Here is a 15,156-nt window from a genome sequence, read left to right as displayed (position 1 = left end):
GATTTCTCGTTCAGAACTTACTTCTGCGTTGCTGGGAGTTGTCAGCTCTTCTCTGACCTCACCGTGGGGGACAGGCTGCGATGCCAGAGGGTCCCCTCGAGGGAGTGACGCGTTCTTGTGTTTTTCCTCAAGGAAATTTGTAAAAATGCTAACGGCAGGGTCAAAAGCAAAAGTCCTTATCCTGGTGACTCTGGAGAACAAAAGGAAAAACGTGCTACAGGTAGAGCATTATTCTCTGTTTCCTTCGTAAAACCTTTTTTTTTTTAATGTTTATTTTATTTTTGAGAGAGGGAGAGAGACAGAGCGTGAGCAGAGGGCAGGGGTGCAGAGAGAGAGGGAGACACAGAATCCGAAGCGGGCTCCAGGCTCCGAGCTGTCAGCACGGAGCCCGACGCGGGGCTCGAACCCACGAGCTGTGAGATCATGACCTGAGCCGCATTCACACGCTTAAACTGAGCCACCCAGGTGCCTCTCCCTGGCAAAACTCTAAGTGCGGGAGGCGGAAAGAGGAACCTGGTTTAACGTTAACTCCAGGTGGCAGGGATTTACCCTTCCAGCGTGCTGCCTCCCCTCCCCATTGGGCAGCCCCGCTCGGTGGCGTGCCGCCAGCGTGGGCCTTCACTCATTCAGTTTCGCCGACCCCGGCTGTTATGTGGTCACCTGGCTCCCCGCAGGCCTGTTGGGATGTGGCCAAGGCGTGCGTTTCTGCCCCATCGCCCCGTTCTAGCTCTGCGTACTGGCCGTGGGGTCGGCGCTTCCAACGACGTGAGCAGGTGCCCTCGCCCCCCTCGGGCTGCCCGGCCAGCCCACAGCGCTCACACCCGTGAACGCGGTGTCTGAAGTGGACAGCGCCAGCTTTGGTCAAAGGCCTCCCTCTCACGGGGAGCCAGTGGCCCAGGGAGCTGCCCGCGCACCCCCTCGCCGCCTGAGCCCACCCCACCAGGTTGTGTCCCTGCGCCCTCGTGCCTGGGCTCATGCTGTTCCTCTGCACGTACGTGCACACGCACACACATGCACCGCACTCCTCTCCCCGTCGTGGGTTCTTGCTCTTCCCTTGCACTCAGGGCTCGCCTCCTCCAGGAAGCCTCCCTGGGCTGCCCACACCTGGTCTTCGCCAGGATTTTTGGCCTTCGGGACGTGTGGGTGTGCACTTTGCCCCCAGCGGACAGACTGCATGCTGCGGTCTGTGCTGGGTGTTGGGGACACAACAGAGGGCAGGGCGTGGCTCTGCCCGTGAGGGCCCTTAGGGGAACGCGGTTTGGTGCGCGTGGTGAGGGCGAGAAACGTCCACAGCAAGCCGCACTGGAGACCATTACGACTGTTATCACCCACTGGGTCATATTTGGAAGGACTGACCCTCCCAGAGACAGGGAATGATATTGAGCAACTAAAAAGCGTCTGCAATCTAATTGGCCCTAGAAGCTTCAGGACTTTAAGTAAGAACTGGCCTTCCCCACTGCTGAGTCCCTGACCCTGGGGATAGCCCGGGCCGAGGGCCGCCGAGCCCCAGAGAGAAGCAGGCCTTGGCCCTGGTGACAGCTCCCTCTAGGTTCCCTCTGTGGGTGGCACAGTGACACTTGCCCCCACAGAGCTGCCTGAATATCTGGCTGTCCCTGGATTTCTGTGTCTGTGGATCATATTCTGAGCCCCGAGCCTCATTTGTAGGCAGAATTAAGAGACTTTGTAAACATACAGAATACTGTTTGGGGGAAGCAGGTATTAACTGAGCTATCTGGTCCTTCTTTCAGAGATACAGAGTAGTTCCTGTGCTCAGATGAAAGCTGTCCCCGTGGAAAAGGACAGCTCGGGCGCCAGCCTGCCCCCGGGCGGCTTCCCCGAGGAGCTGGGTGGCAAGAGCCCGCCCGCTGGCTCCTACCAGCAGATCAGCTGCCTGGACGGCGTCATCAGGTGCGGCCCCTTTCGGTCCCCCCCTCTGTCGTTCGTGCACTCTGGGGGCTCCCGTGTCACATGAAGCCCTTCCCGGCCCCCCGTGCAGGTACCTGGAGAGCTGCAGTGAGGCCGCTACTCTCAAGAGGAAGTGTGAGTTCCCGGCGAACGTGGCGACGCAGAAGGCCGGCGATAAGCGGAAGGCGGTGGCCGGTCTCGGGCCGCATGGCACAGGTGTCTTGCCCGTTCGAGCTGCGGGGGGTGTGGTAACTTGGATGCCCGCTGTGGGATCAGGTGTCCCGGAAGGCCTGGAGCCCCCCTCCCTCCCAGGGCAAGTCTGAGGGCTTCAAGGACACAGTCTGTGGGTGGAGGCTGTTTCTTCAGTAACCAAAGTAGCTCCAAAGTTAGCAGCCGTCTCACAAGCTAGACGTAAAGGTGATCTGGGACTTCGAGACGAGGGTCCTGTCGGGGCTGCTGGAGCGGGAGGACCGGGGGCACGTCACACGGTCGTTCTTGGGCAACATGGTGTCTCAGCAGAGCACCGGCCTCTGAACGTTGCTGCAGCCCTACAAGCCAGGTTAAGTCCCAGGCCCCTCAGACCCTGTGAGTGTCGCCGGTGGTCATTCCGAGAGCCAGAAACCGGGTGTCCCGTTGCTGAAAGAGCACAAGCTGGGCAGTCACACTGTGAGGGACTGTCTGTGCCCGGGCTGCGGGCAGAGCGCTCAGCAGAGGGCGGGCCCCTGGCTGCCTGTGCGGCCTCTCTCTCGGCCCGCGGAGGGGGTCCGGGCAGAGGCCCCTGACCCAGAGGACCTGCGGCTGCCCGGCCGCCCACCCCCTTTTAGAGGACTCGGGACGGGAGAGGTGTGATTCCGCCCACTTCAGAATTTCCTCTTCTCGCCCCGGGAATAAATACCTGCCGACAGACCGTCACCTGCCGGGCGTGTGCGGACCAGGTGGGCCCGTGGGTGTGGGTGCGTCGCACAGACAGTGCTGGTTCTTATCTGAACGGTCTGCTTTTATTGCACGGTTGTGTCTGTGTCCTTTCTGCCTCACAAAGAGACGGCCTCACCCTCCGAGGTGAACAGCCACGCGGAGGTCAGCGCGCACTTGACCTCGCTGACGCTGCCGGGCAAGGCGGAGAGCGTGGTGTCCCTCAGCAGCCAGTGCAGCTACAGCAGCACCATCGTCCACGTGGGCGACAAGAAGCCACAGCCGGAGCTAGGTATGCTTCTTGGTTCTCGGACGATGCCGAGGGTTCTCTGACTTTAACGGTAAAAATTGGGTTTTTTTAATTAAAAAAGTTTTAATTATTTTTTTAACGTTTATTCTGAGAGAGTGAGTGTGAGCAGGGGAGGGGCAGAGAGAGAGAGAGAGAGAGAGAGAGAGAGAGAATCCTAAGCAGGCTTCATGCTCAGCGAGGATGGAACCTGACCACGGGCTCAATCTTAAGACCCTGGGATCATGACCCGAGCCGAAATCAAGAGCCAGACATTCAACTGGCTGAGCCACTCAGGCGCCCCTAAAAATTTGAATTTTTGGCTGCCCTCCTAAAATTTTCTTTAAGTTTGTCCAAGTGCAAAAGAACCCTAGCACTGCCCAGGAACGGAGACCCAGGAAATCCTGGAGCATGAAAAACAGGTGGGGGGTTAAGGGGGGGGGGGGGGTGGCGCACACGGCGCCTGTGCCTGTCCGAGTCCCCGTTGCTCTCTGGCACCACCTGGTGGCAGGTGTCTGTTCAGGCATGAACAGGGAAGACGCTGAGGTGGTTCTCAGCCTGGGCCTGTGGGGGGCAGGGGGGAGGCAGGGGGACTGAGTAGGGATCCTCCGGTCCCCACCCCCTCCCCTGTTTGAGGACAGGAGCCAGCACAAGTCGTACAGCACTGAGTTAGCTTCTTTAGAACACCCGTGAGTGAAATGAAACCCAAAATTGTTCTTTTCTGGGCAGAGAGAGACAGGAAACAGTGCAGGTAAGAGAGTCGGTGTCCAAACCCCTCTTTCCGGACGGTCAGTGGGTTCCACCTGCCCCTGTCCCGTCACGGCTGTCACGCCTGAACCAGGATAGGGGTCATGCGCTAGCTCTGTCTGTGCTGCTCTAAATGCTAGGGACTAGGAGCGTCTCCAACGTTGAGCTGAGCCCCGAGATGCCCCACGTTTCACTTTGCTTAGAAGTCTGCTCCTGGAGCCGCCCCAGGCAATGAGACTTCCGTCATGGACTTGCGTCTTGCGTTGTTAGCCTTCTCAGGGCGCTAAGTGAGCTCACCGTGGATCTCAGCTTCACGAAGGATTTCTCTTCTTCAGAGATGCGGGGTGGGTTATCCATTGTTTTAGCCCCCGGGGCCCTCGCACACCGGAGGTGCCGTCTCGTGTTACAGAGCTGGTGGAAGATGCTGCGAGCGGGCCCGAGTCCCTGGATGGCCGGCCCTGCGGCCTGGGCGCGGAGAAGGACCCCCTCCGGACGCTGGGCCTCACCAAGGAAGTGCTGGCCGCCCACACCCAGAAGGAGGAGCAGAGCTTCCTGCTCAAGTTCAAGGAGATGCGGAAACTCCACGTCTTCCAGTCTCGCTGCCATTATTACTTACAAGAAAAATCCAGGGGGCCGCTGAGCGAAAGAAGTAAGTGGCGATACCTGACCTAGAGGCGGATTTCTAAAAGCTTCATACTCTTGGTGGAATGGGGTCCAGTGCTTCTTTCGAAGCGCGAAATGCCCCCAGTTTGGGACCCCCGCGTTTGTGAGATATGTGTTGGAACTTGGAGGCGATGCAGTCTCTTGCGGTAGAAACAGGTGTCCTCTCGGGTCCCCAAGGGCACAGTGCCATCGAGAGCGGCGACAGCGCCAGGCTGGCCCCCGTGGAACATGGGATGGGGCCGTTGCAGGGATGCCACGTCAGACGTTCTCACTGGGTGGCTGTGAGGGGCAGGGGACCCCATCTGTCCGCAGTACTGACGGGGCATTCGGTGTCAGGCTCGTGAGCGGGGAGGAGCCCCGGCTGACATCCATTCTCCTCGGGAGACGTGCCCTCCTGGCTGGTCTGGCCTCAGGGCCGGAGGACAGCCCCTGGTTGTGCAGAAAGCTGCCTTTTGGGTTGAGAGCCAGCGGCTGGTTGAAAGGCGTGGGGGGAAGTCAGATAGACAGGGCTGGACTGATCAGAGACACCACGCTTTCCCTGGGCCCCCGGGCCAGACACAGGGATCAGAGCTAGTGGGCCCAGGAGACGTGCACCACAAGCTCCCAGCTCCCACCATCTCTAGGCAGACACGCCAGGGTGAATGTATAAGAAGTAAAGTAGCTGATGCTGTCTAGAATCGTGTCTCTTCTACTCTGTTCCTTTTCTCCTTCTTCCCCAGACTCAGGGTGACTGCCAGGCCATAGAGAATCTCTGTGGAAATGAGAAGAAGGTGTCACCTCCCACTGTGGGCAGACCCACCCTGAGGGCCTGGCTTGGTGCGGAGTTCCAGCTCCCTCTTGCCCGCTTGGCCCAGTTTTTGCAGTGCACAGACTATACGGCTGTCCACAGCAGCCCTGTCTAGACCCTGATGTGCTATCCCAGGAGCCCAGTGCTTCAGCCACTAGTCCCACCAGGGGACAGATTTCCTATAGGAAGAACATCAAACAGAGTCTGAATCCCAAAACCTCTGCCCACTTACCACTTTGCCTTAGACTGGCTGGTTTGTCTTCAGCATGGAGCAAAGGTGTGGACCACACCCTGGCACAGGTGTCCCCGCATACCCGCTGCAAAAGTCCCAAATTACCCTAGGTGACACGAGAGGAGACGCTGAGGTTCCTGGGACCCATCCCAGGCGTGGCATGACACTCCGACCCAAAGTCCTGCTAGCGCACCAGTCGGGGCCCGGGGTGGGGTGGGGATGTGCCAAGGTCCTCCGGTTACCAGCACAGACCTCCCACCTTCTAAAGAAGGCATCATCTCTGCAGCACTGGTCGCCTGATAGACCTCCACTCAGGTGCAGTCCGGGCTTTGACAGGTGAAGCAGGAAATCTCTTGTTTTAAGGAACAGTAGTGATAACACTTGTAAAATTCAAAAATAAGGTTTGATGAGATCAGTGGGTCTATCCTTCAGGTTTCACAGACCAGTGTCAGGGAACAGCATAGATTCATCAGCCTTTTTACTTCTTTTGGCCCAAATAAAACCTTCTGAATACTACTTTTCATCACTATGATTTTGCAAAAGAAGGGACTTTTTAATAGCAGAAGGAAACAGGCATGTGATCTTGTAGTTAAGGGCAGTCTTAAATTGGTTGACTCTGGTTTCATGAGTATTTTGCCCTGATTATTTCACTTCACCAAGGGTCAGGGGACACCTTTACGGAGGCCCCAGTGGGCCCCAGGCTGACATTTGGAAACCCCAGACTGCTGAACTAGGAGGTGCCCTCACGTTTCTAAACTTCTACAAGTCTCCAAAAACCAACACAGAAGAGTCACATAAACACTTACATCTTAACTCTGGTGAGTTGTTTTTTTTTTTTTTTTTCCATTATTTTAGCCACCCCTGGACTAAGAAATGCCTCTGGAATAGACTCATCTTGGAAAAAAAACGGGAAGAACAGAAAACTGAAGTCCAAACGGGCCAAGCCTCGAGATTCCTCTGAGAGCACCGGGTCTAGGGGGCTGGCGCCCCACCGGCCCCCACTGGTGGGCCTGAACGCCACGGCCTGGTCGCCGTCGGACACATTCCAGTCCAGCCGCCCCTCGACGCCCTTCCCTGACTCCATGCCAGCTTACTCCCTGCCGGTGTTTCCAGCCCCAGGACTCATGCCCACGCCGGGGCCGGTGGCAGCCACACCCGTGGCTCCCCATGCCGGCTTCGCGGTGCCCACCGTGCCCATGGACACTCAGCACCCGCCGTTCACTGTCCCCTTGGCCCCCGTCATGGCACTGGTGTTACCCAACTATTCCTTCCCTACGGTGACCCCCGGCCTGCCCCAGGCCTTCTTCCCAGGCCAGCCTAACTTCCTGCCCAAGATGATCCCTGCCTCCCAACCTGAGCTCCCTGGTCGGACCTCATCCCCCAAACAGCCGTGCACGTGTCCTCGGGCAGAGTGTGGGCCACCGGCATCTCGTGCAGCCACCCCAGCCTCCCTGCCGTCCGCCTCTGGGCCCACGGGCAGAGCCTCCCCTCCGCTCTTCGAATCCCGGGGCAGCTCACCTCTGCAGCTCAACCTGCTACAGCTGGAGGAGGCCCCCGAGGGCAGCGCCGTGGCCGCAACAACGGCAGGGTCCTCGGAGACCACGGGGGCAGGGCCAGACTGCAAACCTGGCACGGCCTTGGACCGGCAGCCAAAGCCTTCGCCAATTGTAAGGACCCCCCCCCCCAATGTTCCTTCTCTAAGGCGGGCGCCACACGCAGCAGGGGTGGGGCAAGCCCGTGTCCTCCCAGATGGGAGTGGTTAGACACCGTGGCTTCTGCCAAACTCTTTGTTTTGACACAAATACTCATGCTAGAAATTAACGTCTTCCGGTTAAGCGACCCTATCAGAGTAGAGCGGTGGGAGCTCTTCATTGTTTGGGGATCCCAACGAAGGAGGCTGGATTGATGGACGGCACAGGCAGGGTCCGAATAGCCGCATGTGACTTCATGCCTGGCTACGAGCCGCCTGGAGATTCTAAACCAAAGTCCGATGATAAAGCACAGTCAGCCTAACTGCCAGAATGAAGGCTCGTCGGGGGGGGGGGGGGGCGGGGAAGCTGGCAGCGGAGGCACCCTGGGTGGACGTAGAGGCGGAGGACAGAGCTCTGGAACCAGGCGGTCGGTTTCCTTCCTCCCAAGTCCTAAGGGACGCCAGTGTGCCGTTCTTACTCGATTAATGAAATTGCAATTGTGTCTCCAAAGAACCGCTTCTGTGTTCTGAATGAGCTTAGGCGTGTGGCAGTGTTAGCGAGGCCGTGCAGTCCACCGGCGCCCCGAGGGGGAGCTGCACGGGGCCCCCGGAGGAGGACGCACAACCTCATGAACACAGACTAACTTGCCCAGTGCGTCCCTGCCCTCCCAATTCCTGTTTCTGGGGTCCTGGCCTCCTGTTCTGGTTCTGAGGACGGAAGGGTCCGGCTGCTGCCAGGCCACGCCTCTCCCTCGGTCCCAAGGCCCCGCCCCCCAGGCCAGAGCCCCACCCATGGCGAGGAGCAGCCACCTGGTGCTGCTGAGGCAGTTCCCCGATCCCCAGTCTGCACTGGTGGAAGGCCAAGCGGGAGCTTTTCCCTCAAGGATCCTGGAACTGCTGTCTTTGGTGTGACTGTCCCCAAACTAAGGTTGATTAGACGGCATTCATAGACCACTGGCGAGCATGCTGCTGTAGTCCCAGTAACCGCGGGATGCATTCACTGGGCCTTCTTCGTTGGCATGTGAAGGAAGGGCCAGCGATCTGGGGACCCCGCTCTGCCGCGTCCCTGGTGTCCCTGGTTGGCCTGTGTACACAGTGCCCTGCAGCTCCCCAGCCCCACCCGGTCCATCCTGACCGCGCCATCTTCTCCCTGTTCCTGAAGCGCAAGGAGCCCACAGATGCGCCAAACAGCGATGCCCTCTCCACGTCCAGCGGCCTGCTTGACCTCTTGCTGCACGAAGACCTGTGCTCGGCCACCGGGTCGGCCCTGTCTGGGAGCGGGGCCTCCGATTCCCTGGGCTCCAGCTCGCTGGGCTGCGATACGTCTGGCAGCGGAGCAGGTACGTCGGTGACCTGGGAGCACCCGAGTCCCACGGGAGTGGACGTGTTTTAGTTGCCTCAATTCAGGGCTTTTTTGGAAGATGGTCTCTTGATGTACCTGAGGGCATCCTCAGCTTTTCCCGACCTCAGGCCACGGTAGCGGGAGCGGACCAGGTCCCGACAGGCATCCAGCTGGCCCTCCGAGCGGCTGCCCAGAGCCCACGGCAGTTCACACCCGCAGGCACGTGCCCCTTGCTCCTGCCCCAGCTCTGCCCGTGGGCATGCCCTGCACCTGTTTGCTTTACACTCTCCTGGCATTGCAGGCCTCACCCCTGCTGGCTCTTTAGGACCGTCCCTCCGGCTCTCTGGGCTGCTAGGAGGGCTGGTGGTGTTCGCCCTGCCAAGGGAGCCTCCCTCATGTGAAGCTGGGGTGTGGGCTGCACGCCTGAGCGGCGAGGATGAGCCCGGTGTGCTGTGGAACTCCGTAAGGGGCAGAGCTCACTCCACAAACTGAGACCTCCCCTTCCCCCCCATGGGGTTTCCCTTCCCCTTGCTCTCTGGCCTTGCTCCCCACGGGAGGCTCACTGGAGAGCGATCCCCGACCCAGCTTCTCTGTGGCCTAGCCTCATCAAGGAGCGGGGAGCTCTTGGAAAGAAGACCACACTTTCTAAGACCTAGCCCCATCTGGACTTCTCGGGGCTGGCCCTGGAGGGAAAGAATCGCCTCCATGGTGCCAGCTGGTATTCCCCAGATAATGTGAGGACTGAAAACGGGGGGAGGAACATCCACCAACCTGGGCACTCACCGCCAAGTAAAACTCTTCAGCTCCCCAAAATTGCCGTCGCCTTGTACACGCGGGTCACACGAGGTTTAACGTTGTGTCGAAAGCTTTGACTTGCCACGTTTTGTGTTTTTAAAGGCAGTAGTGACACGAGCCATACCAGCAAGTATTTCGGGAGCGTGGAGTCTTCGGAGAATAATCACAAAGCAGAAGTGAAGGCGGACGTGGAAGAAAGCAAGCACTTCATCAAGTACGTCCTCCAGGACCCCGTCTGGCTGCTGATGGCCAACGCAGATGACAGCATCATGATGACGTACCAGATGCCTTCCCGGTAACCACTCGACCTTCTCCTAGGGACGTGGGATCCCCCACCCAGTCGGGGGGACTTCCCTCTGAAGCCTCATCTCAGATTGAGTTGAGTGCAGCAGACAGAGAAGCGGGGTCACTCCGGGTGGCTCTGTGGTCCCACAGAGAGCCATCTATGTGGACAGTGTGCCCGGAGCCCTGCAGAGTGACCTCCCGTGGGCTGTGAGGAAGATGGGCTCCCGGCCACCCTCCTGGGCGTCGCACTCAATGCTCACGAAGCATTTGTGCCAACGTCTGTCTCCCTTCTCTGTCGCCCAGCAACCCTGTGGGGTGGATGGGGTGTGTCTGTCTTAGAGATGCCGAAGCCAAGGTCGAGGTAGGTGAGCAGCCCTCGGCCACCGGCTGCTCTGCGGTGACTGGAACTGGGCCACCGCAGTGACTGCTTGTCAGGCTGTTCTAGTGAACCGTCATGGTCCCTGCCCCCGCGGAGCCCCAGGGTGGGGGAAGCTGGGGAAAGAAGGATTAACGCTGAGGCTCAGAACAGCCCGGCCTCTGTAGGGGGGGTCACTGGGGCTCTATCGCCGGGGCAGTGTCAGGGTTTGCAGGAGGCAGAGGAGTTATTCTGCCAACCGCCTTAACGGCAAGAGTCTCCAGCTGATCAGCTTGTGCAGGTAACCAGCTCCCGTGTCTAATTCAAAATAAAACCAGGGCGCCTGGGTGGCTCAGTCAGTTATGCATCTGACTCTTGATTCTGGCCCAGGTCATGACCTCACGGCTCATGGGTTCGAGCCCCACATGGGGCTCCACGCTTGGCGTGGAACCTGCTTACGATTCTCTCTCCCACCCTCTGCCCCTCTCCCCTACTCATACTCTCTTTTTCTCTCAAAAATCATAATAATAATAACAATAATAAAATCAAAATTGTTACTCAGGTTATCATTTTAGTAGGAAAACTATGGATTATTTACTAGGGAGATTAAGTTATCTTAAATAGGGTAATTTATTTTAAACAAAAAGGAAATTTGCATGAAACAAAATCACCAGAAATTATACTAATATGGAAAGAGTCGACAGAAAATGAGTGTGTAAAAGAGAAAACCACGAAAATCCCTTACTAAGACATTCTGAATTGCCTAACTGCATGTTCTCTGAAGGAATTTGGAGACCGTCTTGAAGGAGGATAGGGAGAAGTTGGAGCCGCTGCTGAAGTCCCAGCCCAAGTTCACGGAGGGCCAGACGCGGGAGCTGCAGGATGCACACCCCTGGCTGCGGGAGGGCCGCCTGCCCCCCGCCGTGGACGTCACCGTAAGTCACAGCGCGTAGTTTCTGACGTCGCATTAAAGGGCACTGCGAGGGGGCCGCTCCGTACTGTCTTTGCCAGTGTTCTGTAAACTTAAAACTCCTAGAATTTGAGAGCGTTCACTAACGACAACGAAAGACACCACGATACCGTTAGTCTGAGGAACCTTCTTGTAACGGCTCTGCCGCATTGCTCCCGAAAAGGCCTTCTGAAGGTTCGGTCTCGAGATCCAATGCTGAAATTGGAATGTTTTTTCTTTCTTTCAATTCTGTTTTCCATTAAAAACGAAACAAAACAGGAAACAGGAAGCTCTGCTCCTACCAGAAACCCTCACTGCCCCTGTGGACCATTAAATGGCCATGGGAACAGCGCTCCCACAAGGCCACGCGCCCCCTCCCGCGGCTCCCGGAGACATACCTGCGTGCCCATCCCTGCTCCCCGCTCCCTCCTGAGCCCCGGGTCCCCCGCAGCCACTCATTTCGGGGGCTCGGTGTCCTTCCGTAGCTGAACCCGTGGCCAGCCCTGTCCTCCACCTTCAGGATGGGAACGGCCACTCCCCATCACCTCCAGCGTCACCCCCTGGTCCAGGCACGATGCTTCTTCAGCTGGATCTTCCTAGTAGCCTCCCTGCCTCGTGTGGCTCCCCCGGTCCCCGACAGTCACATCCCTGTCAACGGGGCCCCGTCTCAGTCCCAGTGCTGCAGAGCCATAAAAATCTGACATCTCTTGGTTTCTCCTCCCTCACTCTCTGCACCACATGGGCCTCTCGCCTGCCCCCGAACGCAGCAGGCAGGCTCCTGCCACCGGGCCTTTGCACCTGCCCTTCCCTCTGCCTGGAACCCCCTCCTCCTGGATAGACACGTGGCTGCTTCTGGCTTCCCTCACGTGTTCCTTTCACACGCCACAGTATCGGCTGCCTACTGCTTCGTGTCAGATGACCCCAAAACTTAGTGTCCTAAAACAGTAAACACTAATGATCTCCCACTGTTTCTTTGGGCTGGGAATTCAAAAGCAGCTGGCGGGGAAGCTCTGGCTCCGTCTTTCCTGAAGATAAAGGCAAGATGTTGGCTGGGGCGTCTGTGGTCATCTGAAGGCCAGAAGACCCCCTTCCCAGGAGGCTCCCTCCCATGCCTGTCAAGCTGGTGCTGGCTGTGGACAGGAGGCCTCGGTTCCTCGCCACACAGGCCTCTCCCCACAGGGCTGCCTGGCTGTACTTGTGGCCTGGCACCGGATCCCCAGAGAGGACGGGAGGAAGCCACAGGCCTCTTGGGCCCCACGATGCCCTCCATCACACCATCACCTCCTCTTTGCTGGAGGCGAGTTACCAAGTCCAGCCCACACTTCGGGGATGGGGAATGAGGCTCCACCCTCTGAGGGAAGGGTCTCAAAGAACAGCCCTCCATCAGTCACCTTCTCTGGCCTTTTCTAAAGGTCCAACGTATACTAGGACCCCCTCCACGTGCCTTGTTCCGCGTCCAGCTAGACTTTCATTTTGAACACTCTAGGGAACCCGCCTCACTCTGTTTATTGTCCCTCTTCCCCTACGAGGGTGTCACCTCCACCGGGCGGGGGTTTTCATCTTTGTTCACTGGTGAGTCCCAGTGCTCAGGACATGTCTGACGCGTAGCAGGTACGCAGCAGATAGTCGGGGAATGAGACCGTACATCGCTGATGCCCCATTTCCCAGATTAGGAAACTGAGGTTGGCGAAGGCAGTCATACTGGGCCTCGATCGACTCCGGCCCCACAGGCAGGAAGAGGAGGAGCTGCGACCAAGCCTGAGTCTCCTGGCTTTGCCTCACCGCTCAGATAAGGGCTGGACTCTCCTCTGGCCTTGGGGGAGGGGGCAGCGCGGCCCCGGGGGGCCGCTGTGGCCTCCCCGAAGAGCAGGCAGGGTCCCAGCAGCCCCTCAGAGGCGCCCCACGTCCCACCCCTCCTCTAGCAGCCGCCTGGCCAACCCCTGGTCACCTGCACCTCCTCAGATTGAACTACACCGTGGTAACGAGCATGTCGTTTCTGTTACTGATTTGACATTTTTCCTTTTAAGGAGTGCGTTTACTGTGAGAACAAGGAAGAAGACAGCATCTGCGTGCCATATGAGGAGGACGTTCCTACCCTGGGTCTCAGCGGAGGCCCAGACACCAAGGAGGAGGGAAGTGGAGCCCTCTTGAGTCACAGAAGGGAAGAACAGACCTAAGTCGGTCCTGGCCCCGCCCCCCACCCCCGGACAGCCGTGATCTGCGCTAGGAGGTGCTCGGGAGAGAGGAGAGGTTTTCTCACCTGTTTGACATGAAGTGGACAGATACGCTTATGTCGCTTTTTTTGTTTTAGGGGGAAAAAACACATAGTTTTCCGAAGGGGTGATTTAAAACCGGAGGGCGGGAAGGGTCTGGGAGGAAAATACATTTTTATATTTAAAACATACCTACGGAGGTTGGGGGGCCGGCGGACAGATTTTCAGTATTCTTTAACTTGAGAAAGCCTGAACCCCCTCCTTGCACGTGTCGGGGAGCTTGTCCCAGGGCTCCCGGAAGTCTGTGGACCCGAGGAGGCTTCTCGGCGGTCCCTGTGGGTGTCGGGAGGCATCATGCAGGCTGCGACAGACAGCGGGGAGCCTCCCCAGCTTGGTGCGGGTCAGATCAAATTCTGGCCTCTGGGGGCTGCTTTTTATCTAAATTATCATTTAGTCAAACTAGGTGTTTTTAAAAACATGCCAAATGGGGATCACAGCCTCTGCCGATTTTCTTTCAAAGTGTTTCGCATTAAACGGCTTGAAACCTACTCTGGCAAACCAGCAGCTTCGGCTTCAGGTCCCGTAGCGGCAAACATTTCAGTCTGACGTAGCTTGTGTTTGGGGTGAACGGCGTGGAGATGCTCACTCGGGACCAGAGAGGCCCAGTGGCTTGTGTGGCCGGCTCCACCAGACTAGCACACGCTCAGAATCTCCTGTGTATTTCTACCGTGTTCTTGTATCCTTTTCAGACCGTGACCAAGAGGTAGATAAAATATGTGGTTGATTACCTCCCTGGTGACTTCCCTTTGCAGACCAGGCTTTGATCGCCACCCAGAGGACCATTCGTGTTGGTTGGTCCTTTGTTGGGAACCTCCCAGACCGGAGCTCTGGCAAAGAGTAGCCACTGACATCGTGATCTGGTGACCGCGTCTGCGTTTTCCAGGGTGCCACGAGCTCACCTCTCCCACCGCGCCCTGGGCTGGGATGCCGGCCCTCATTCTTTTCATGAGCCTGACCTCACTCGGGGCAGCTTCCGGTCTCTGCAGTGAGGTCCCCCGGTGTCACCAGCACTTTCAGGGCAGCGGGACAGCCGGGGAAGAGTGAGTCCTCTCTATCTCACCAAACCTCATGTTGCACCATGCACCCCCAAGATTTGGGGGGAAAAGTCGTATAGGTCCCTGGAGTGAACGGAAAGTTACCACAGGTGAAACAATGAACTTAAAATTGGACTGAGTTTGTAAAGACGGAAAAGAAAGCAGGCTTCCCCTTGTTCTCTGATGGAGAAGGGGCTCCTGGAGTCAGCCTCCCTGTAACCTGCTTGGTTTTCAGTCTTATGATTGGATATTAATCCCGTTTTCCATAAACTCAAATGCAAGAATACTGTGGGTTTTTTTTTTTAATTTATAAAGTAACATCACCTTCTCATGCCCAGAATGAGGTAGTAGCCTGTGCGTTTGTGTGGAAAATAGAGGTATCAAACCCGCCTCCCGCCTCTGAAGTCCGATCATCAAGGGATTAGACGCTGGTCAAGGTCACATGAATGTTACGTTAACATACAGCCGTCCAGACGTTCTCCACTGCTATGAATGTCTACCATCGGCATTGTTACCGTATGATTCGCGCCCATTGATTGTTATTAACCGCGTAGCCTCCACACGTGCTGGAAAGTTGACAATAGGAGCATTTTGTGAAATTGTTTACATGATGCCGCGCATCGAGATGTGTTTCCTTTAGTGTGCGTGCTTACACAGGGGTTATAAAACTTTCTCTCGATTTTAAACTGAGCCTTCTTTTTAATCTGTTCCTAAACAGACATGTAAATACGCTCTCCGTGTCTGTCTCACGACTTGGTAAGCCTTGCCGGACAAGTGGTTTGTCCATGCACCCACCAAACTTTCTCCACCCAGTGCAATATGTTTGTTTACTGCTCGTGTCTTTTTACGACTGTTTTGCTTTTTAGAAAATTGGTAAATAAAGCAAGTATATTTTTTATTG

At 57.2% G+C, this 15,156-nt stretch overlaps 1 protein-coding gene across 3 annotated transcripts in view; it reads left to right on the top strand.

Moving 5' to 3' along the window:
• The window catches only part of PER2 (period circadian regulator 2), a 39,545-nt gene extending 24,389 nt beyond the window's left edge, over positions 1-15,156 (top strand). For all 3 annotated transcript variants that reach the window (XM_042950730.1, XM_042950731.1, XM_042950729.1), the window contains exons 14-23: positions 133-220; positions 1,749-1,908; positions 1,997-2,121; positions 2,945-3,109; positions 4,260-4,499; positions 6,388-7,199; positions 8,385-8,562; positions 9,462-9,654; positions 10,784-10,934; positions 12,976-15,156. In XM_042950730.1, the coding sequence (XP_042806664.1) occupies positions 133-220; positions 1,749-1,908; positions 1,997-2,121; positions 2,945-3,109; positions 4,260-4,499; positions 6,388-7,199; positions 8,385-8,562; positions 9,462-9,654; positions 10,784-10,934; positions 12,976-13,125 (2,262 nt within the window). In that variant the 3' untranslated portion in view covers positions 13,126-15,156. The remainder of the gene's footprint in view (positions 1-132; positions 221-1,748; positions 1,909-1,996; positions 2,122-2,944; positions 3,110-4,259; positions 4,500-6,387; positions 7,200-8,384; positions 8,563-9,461; positions 9,655-10,783; positions 10,935-12,975) is intronic.

The sequence above is a fragment of the Panthera leo genome, chromosome C1 (genome assembly GCF_018350215.1).
Source record: "Panthera leo isolate Ple1 chromosome C1, P.leo_Ple1_pat1.1, whole genome shotgun sequence".
NCBI classification, from domain to species: Eukaryota; Metazoa; Chordata; class Mammalia; order Carnivora; family Felidae; genus Panthera; species Panthera leo.
Note: the sequence above shows the minus strand (reverse complement) of the source record. Positions and strands in the feature narration are given on the sequence as shown.